This window comes from Petaurus breviceps, unplaced genomic scaffold (genome assembly GCF_028583685.1).
Source record: "Petaurus breviceps papuanus isolate PSGF00001 unplaced genomic scaffold, PetGlider_PUasm1.0 313, whole genome shotgun sequence".
Taxonomy (NCBI): Eukaryota; Metazoa; Chordata; class Mammalia; order Diprotodontia; family Petauridae; genus Petaurus; species Petaurus breviceps.
The window spans coordinates 570,612-578,259 of record NW_027186073.1 but is presented as its reverse complement, the minus strand read 5'-3'; the positions used below and the strand labels follow the sequence as shown (position 1 = coordinate 578,259).

The 7,648-nt window shown below is 38.2% G+C and overlaps 1 protein-coding gene across 1 annotated transcript; it reads left to right on the top strand.

Moving 5' to 3' along the window:
• The first annotated feature begins 341 nt into the window (after window positions 1-341).
• LOC138167825 (olfactory receptor 6C2-like) lies at window positions 342-1,271 on the top strand. The gene has a single exon (XM_069096788.1). It carries the CDS (start codon window positions 342-344, stop codon window positions 1,269-1,271), a length of 930 nt encoding a protein of 309 aa, XP_068952889.1.
• The last annotated feature ends 6,377 nt before the right edge of the window (window positions 1,272-7,648 follow it).

The following is a 7,648-nucleotide window of genomic DNA, read 5'->3' as shown; positions in this document are numbered from 1 at the left end:
TGAGTTCGGTTCCGGCCTCAGACACTTAACACACACACACACACACACACACAAACACTAGCTGTGTAACCTTGGGCAAGTTACTTAACCCCCATTGCCTTCCAAAAGGCAAATAATAATAATAATAATCTCAAAACAAACTTCTTATTCTCCCTAATACATAGATGAGATATACTCAGGTCAACATATTAGTGATACTGTTCCCAATCGAATAAAATGAAGGTCCAGTAACAACTTGCCTGACTTTTTCATCTGATTCCCAGAGCTTATGCATTTTGTCACCTTTTTCCACACATCTAATCTCTCTCTTCTTTTATACACAGGTCAATCAGAAGTCAGGGATGAGAAACCATACAGGGATAACATTATTTTTTCTTCGAGGACTAACAGATGATCCCTGGCTAAAGGTTCTAATTTTCATCTTTCTATTTTTCACATATGTTTTGAGCATAGTTGGAAATCTGATCATCATCACCCTCACCTTGATGGATGCACAACTTAAGACACCCATGTATTTTTTCCTCCGAAACTTCTCAATTTTAGAAGTGGCTTTCACAACTGCCTATATTCCCAGATATCTCTACAGCTTGTCAGTTGGTGACAACACCATTACCTATAATGCTTGTGTTGCCCAAATATTTTTTGTCATCCTTCTTGGGTCAACAGAATTTTTCCTTCTGGCCACCATGTCCTATGATCGCTATGTGGCCATCTGCAAACCTCTGCACTACACATCCATCATGAACAGCAAAGTCTGCAACCAGCTCCTCCTGAGCTCTTGGCTGGCTGGGTTGATGATCATCCTCCCACCAATTAGCTTAGGCCTCCAAATGGAATTCTGTGATTCCAATATTATTGATCATTTTGGCTGTGATGCATTTCCCATATTAAAGATTGCATGTTCAGACACACAATTCATAGAGAAGATGGTTTTGATCTTTGCTGTGCTGACCCTCATTATCACCTTATTCTTAGTGTTTTTGTCCTATGCACACATTATCAGGACAGTTCTCAGATTCCCCTCTGCCCAGCAAAGGAAAAAGGCTTTTTCCACTTGTTCCTCCCACATAATTGTCGTCTCCATCACTTATGGCAGCTGCATCTTCATCTATATCAAACCGTCTGCAAAGGAAGGAGTGGCTTTGAATAAGGTGGTGTCAGTGCTCACAACTTCAGTTGCCCCTGTCATGAACCCCTTAATTTATGCCCTAAGAAACAAGCAAGTGATACAAGCTTTTAAGGACTTAGCCAAAAAGATATTCCTCCTCTAAAAGCAATAAACAACTACTGACTTAAGGATGCCAAATGGTAAGAGAAATTTTAAATAACCTTTAATTTTCTGTCCTGGATTCAATTAACCTTTTTCATTTCCTTGGCTAATCAGCCTTTGACCATAGTCCAGTCACTGTAACCTTCTCAAAATTCCTTTCTCTTAAATTGAAAATACTCCCAACTCCCAAATAATAAGGTTTCTTCTCACCCTCATCCTCCATTGTCCAGTTCACTTTTGAAATAGCACTGCACTCTCTACTCCAGCCTACCAAACCACCATCCCCCCATCTGCAGGCATGAAAACCAAATCTTTTTCCCTCCCACAATGATATATAGGGAGCTCTTATCTGATACAGTTGTGGAATCTGTCCTTAGAAGTAATCTAGCCCAATATCTTTGGTGATGTATTTATTCTCCTTGCTCATAAGCTTATCTATTGCCAATTATCCTTACTTCTCTAATTTTTCTTCATTTTTCATGACTCAGTACTTAATTCCCTTTTTCTGAATATGTGTGCATGTAAAGAAAGAGAGGGAGAGAGAGACAGAGAGACACAGAGAGAGAGAGAGAGAGAGAGAGTCATGCCTTCTTCCTGATCATGTCTAAACAGTTTTGTGGCCAGGAAGGAGACCAACATGATTTTCCAAAATGACCATCGATGCCTAAACAATTAGAAGGAAGTTTTTTCCCTTCGGATCTCCTATAAAATTACTGTTAGACATTTCCTATGCAATTAAGCACTCATTTTGTTCTAGTTTGTATTATAATGATTTTTATATCTGCCCTTTTCTCCCCAACTTGATTGGAAGCTAATAAAGGTATTACTCATCTGAAGCACACTGCTTTGTACACTGAAACAGTTAATACATTTTGTTGAATTTTATTGGCCACTGGGAGAAAAGACATAATTTTCATGGTTAGGGTAGGAATACAAGACATTCAAAACCTCGGAAAGACTAAATGAATAAAAAATAGTATTCAGGAGCTGATTCTAGAAAAAAGAAATCAGTGAATTCTACTCAGTCAGATAATTTAAATAACATTAGTGCTTAACCAAGCTTCATGGGTCATAAAACCAAGTTCTGACTTAAAGGAAAAATAAAGGGTGAGAGAACTTAAAGCAAGAGCATTATATTGTGGAAAAGACAAACTGAACAATTATGAAATTGTATGTGAAAATATTATACTTGTGAAACTAATGAGGAAGATAAAACTGAGCAATTTGTTGTATGCAAGAAATATTAAAAATAATGAAAATCAGAAGTAGGAAAAATGTGCTCTCAATATGATGCAATTTCAAAATTGCAGTAGTTGCATTTATGACTTCAGATTATACAACAATAAAAATTCACAAGGTCAAGAGAGAAAAATTGGAAAACTATATAATGCTTTAAGTCATCAAAATGAAAGAATTTGGTTAAACATATCTGTATCAAGTGGCATAGCATTGCATATTGGCACTTCATAAATTAAAAGATAATGGAATCATATATGTATGTATATATTAAAACACAATAATTGTAGACTTATGGTAGAATATTGTAGAATATTAAAGAATATTGTAGAATAATTGTAGAATATTTTTCTTTAAGAACTGGATAACTCTAAAGAGAAAAGAGAATAAATAAATAAACATATATTTGAAAGATGTGTTGTTTTCTGAATAAGAATATTAAAGATGATACCTATTAATAACATGTGAAGGGGAAGCTAGGTGGTGTAGTGAATAGAGCACTAGCCCTGGAGTCAGGAGGACCTGAGTTCAAATCTGGCCTCAGACACTTAACACAAAAAAACTAGCCATGTGACCTTGGGCAAGTCCCTTAACCCCAATTGCCCTCCAACAAAAAAAAAAAAAGGGCAAAAAAAAAAAAAAACATATGGTCCAGTAATTCCACTATTGGGGCGGCTAGGTGGCACAGTAAATAGAGCATGGGCCCTGGAGTCAGGAGGACCTGACTTCAAATCCTGCCTCAAACACTTAACATACACACACACACACACACACACACACACACACAACTAGCTGTGTAACGTTGGGCAAGTCAGTTAATCCCAATTGCCCTACCTTCCCCCCTCCAAAAAGCAAAATAATAATAATAACATGTAAAAATCCATTAAATTAAAAATTATTCTTATAAAAAGAATATAATTTATATACCAAAGACCATTAAAATAATAATGAATTCAGGCAACATAAATAATCAAGATCTCATAATATACTGAATGGATCATCAAATAAAACTCATTATGCTTTTGTTAAAAGAATTATAACAATAAGAAAGCAAACCAAAATTGGACTGGATATCAAAATAAAATGAAGTACACAGAATGATAAATCAGTAAGCACTTATTAAATTAAACAGCCCATTATTAATGAAGTACAACATACCATTTAGAACAGGAGGTTCTATATACACAAGGACAAAAATGAAACAGTCCCTATCCTCAATGAGCTGACATTTTTACAGAGAGACAAATACAAAATATATATATAAATATAATTTGGTGGGATGAATACTAACAACTGAGAAAGGCGTCTTCCAGGGAAGTAAACTATAATTCAAGAGTCAGACATGAAACAGGAGAGCATTACAGGCATAGATATTGGTGGGGTGCTTGTGCTAAGGCTCAGCACTAAGACTAGCCCCACCACTCTCCATGAGGAAGTCCTTCCCTGTTGCAAGCATATCCAGGCCTAGGCCTGCAATTCATTTGATAAAGGTCATCAGAATAAGACACAGGAATACTGATCCAAAAAATATCCAACAAGGACATGGTGATTGTTGAAGGATCATACCTCTGGTAAACTGAACTATCTTGTGCCTTCAACAAATCTATCTCTGCTGACTCCCTGGATTTTCCCATACATTCCTGTCCCTTTCCCTTTTCTATATAAGCATTGGCATCACTCCTGTCAGGTTGCAAGTTCCCTAAGGAATTTTATTCACTTTGCCAATTGACTGGAAGACTGTTTGAATGCGTGAATTCATTCCAAGTGACACCATCCTGTACCCTGACATTTTGGGGGTCCCAGCAAACCTAAACTCTGTCAGTATCAGTTTGTGTAAAGATGTAAAGTTAGAAGATAAAATATCATGTATAGAGTACAAAAATCAAGTCAGTTTGGCTATGACACAGAGTAAATAAAAACAAATCATGTGTACTTATGCTAGATAGTTGGGGTCCAGAGTATAAAAAACTTCATATGCCAAAAAAAAGAAGTTTAAATTTTATCTTGGCAGTAATAAGGTGAAACTGAAGTTTCTGCATTAAGGGAATGATTCTGTGTGAAGATGAGCACAAGAAGCTCTCCAGAGGACTGCTGCTTTGAATAACTTTAAGATTCTGATCCCATAGTATAGTGAACTCTCTATTTATTCAGCAATAAACTAAAGCAAAACATTCGCAGGAACCAAAGTACAGCTTTCACAATAATATAACATAACATCTTATTACTAAGGTGGCTACATAGTCTTAAACAAAATATATCATTCAGTAAGTCACAATCTCAATCAATCAATATAAAATACCCATCTAAAGTCTTCTTTCATCTTGACTGGAGACTGGCTTCCAATCATCCTTAAGGAGCAATCATCCTTAAGCAGTTCAAAGTACAAAGGTCTCCCACCACTAGGTTACATTGTCTTAATCTGTCAGCCAGTATTAAGTACCCAAGTAGAGATCCTCTCATCTTGACTTGAGACTGACTTCCAAACTCCATGGTTCTTCTTCCATACTCCCAGCTCTTGCCTGAATACACCCAACTGTCCCCTGGATTCACAGGTAGGCAAGTCCCAGCTCCTGTTCCAGCTATATACATCAAGCTTAGCAGAGTTACAACAATATTCATACACATTTCCAGCACTATCATCAATTCACTTTCTGCCTGTGAAATCATCACAGACCAACAGACAGGGCTTCTGTCTGATAAAGTAAAACAGACCAACAGACAGGGAATTCTCTCTGAGAAACCAAACATAAATCATTAGTAACGTCCCAGGTCCTCTGAAAACATCAGTAAAATCCTCCTTTAGTATTTCTGTAAACACACAGCAAGAAAGTCCTCTTTCAGGGCTTCTGGACCAGCAGTAACGTCCCAGGGCTTCTGTAACAACAGCAATGTCATCCTTCAGCAGACAGGTCTGACAAAGTAACATCAACTCAGACAGAATAGACAGACAGAGTGCTGGCACCACAGGCATCCTTCCTCCCAGTTCTGCTTAGTCCCAGGGCGCTTGAGCTTTAATGTCATCAGCTCCTTCCCATTCCACATTCCTCTTATGTCCTTCCTATTCTGGTCTTTGGAAAATTCCTCCCACTGTGGGCTTCAAAGGTTCTGTTTCTAACAAAGACTTAATATAATCACAAGTGAGGTTCAAAGGCACTTGAAGAGCTGATACAAGGAACTAATTATCATTTTGCTTGCCATTACATATAGTCAGACCTGTGGAATGTCAGTTTGGCAGCTATGTATGTAATGGATTTGAGAGGAAGGACACAGCATAGAAGGAGATGACTATTTATGTAGATCAGATGAGAGATAATGAGGACCTGTCATATTCATAATTGCTATATAAGTTTGCAGAAAATATGGAAGAAAAAACTGACAAGAAATGGCAACTGAGTCAAAATTAGGAATGAATGAACATGAAGAGTTGAGGATGCCTTGTAGAGTGTAAAATTGGGTGAGTAGAAGAAAGTAGGTGGCCTTTGACAAATGCAGAGAAGTTGGGAGAAAGGTGGATTTGTAATGAAAATTAATAAACTTCTTTTTGGAATTTGTGGTGTCTATGGAACATTCAGTTGGAGGTGTGCAGCATGCAATTAGAGATGTAGGATTCAAGGACAAGTGAAACATAATGACTGGATGTGTGTGTGGATAAGAATTTGGAAATCACCTGCATATAGATTAATACTTGAACACTTTCTAGTTGATGAGGTCACCAGAAGACAGATTAGAAATTAAAAGGAATAGACCCCAGGAAAAAACAATGGAATATACCTGGATATCCAGATCAAGATTTTGATGATAATCTTGAAAAAGGAAACTAAAAACTAGCCATAAATTCAATGATCATCTGTATGCAACTTATTTATTCAATCCTAACCACTCTCTTGACCTCCATTCTCATATTACAGGATGTCTCACAGTCATCTTAAATTCAATATTCCCTAAACTGAAGTTATCACTGTTCCCACCAAACCTTTCCCTCTTCCTAACTTTACTATTACTGCTAAAGGCAGTGGCATCCTCCCAATTACCCAGGCTTACAATCCAGATTTCATCCTCCGAGCCTTACTCTATCACCCATCTAATATATTGCTAAATTCTGTCCTGTCTACCTTCAAAGTATTTCTCCTACACATCTTTTCTCTCCTTTGATACAACCACCATCCTAGTGTAGGTCTTCATCATATAGATTATTGCAGTAGCTGGGGTGTAGGATGTGTTCAGGGAAGCCTAGTACCTCTGGTGTGAGGGCTACTGAGCCCTTTTTAAGGCTGCTATCTACATTCAATGTCTGCCTGATTCACCCAACTCTCATCTGTGGGTCCAAAAACTGTAGCATGTGCAGCAGCCATACCACAGTAAGCCATCTCAGCAAATAGACTAAACGAGGTTGAGGGTAACTGAGGAATCTCAAATCCTTCAATGAGTTATGGGGGTGTCTACTCCAAGCATGTGAAGAATTCCCTTGGTGATGAGAACAATTTGTTCCAATGGCCATGGAGGCACCTGAAGCAGGCATCATGGAGTAATTAGAGCTTGGTTAGACAATGAAAACTCCAAGGTCTTCCACTGCATCCTGAGCCATCACCAGTCCTTTGCCTTGGCACTGAACTTTGATGACTTTGGAAGACAGTACGAAGCTGAAGACTCCATGCAACTATGCCTCACATAGATCCAATTTATGAACAAATCAAAAGACCTCACACATACCATGTTACCATTTTTACCTATCTCCAAGTTCTATGGTGACAGGCAAGTGAGCAAGAAACATGTATGAATACACCAGGAGCTGTAGTCACAGCACTGCACAGGTGGTCCAGGCCATAAGGTCATATTCTCACTGGAAGCAGCAGCAGGATTTGGCTGGCCCCTGATGTCTAAGCAACCGTTTTTTGTTTTTTTGGAGGGCAATTGGGGTTAAGTGACTTGACCAATGTCACACGGCTAGTTTTTGTGTTAAGTGTCTGAGGCCAGATTTGAACTCAGGTCCTCCTGACTCCAGGGCCGGTGCTCTATTCACTATGCCACCGAGCCTCCCCCTAAACAACCTTTTTTAACAATCACACTACTAACCTACTGGTGTAAGGAAGAAGCTAGAAAAGATGCCCAAAAATTATCTGCTTCACTCAACTTTGGCCTGCA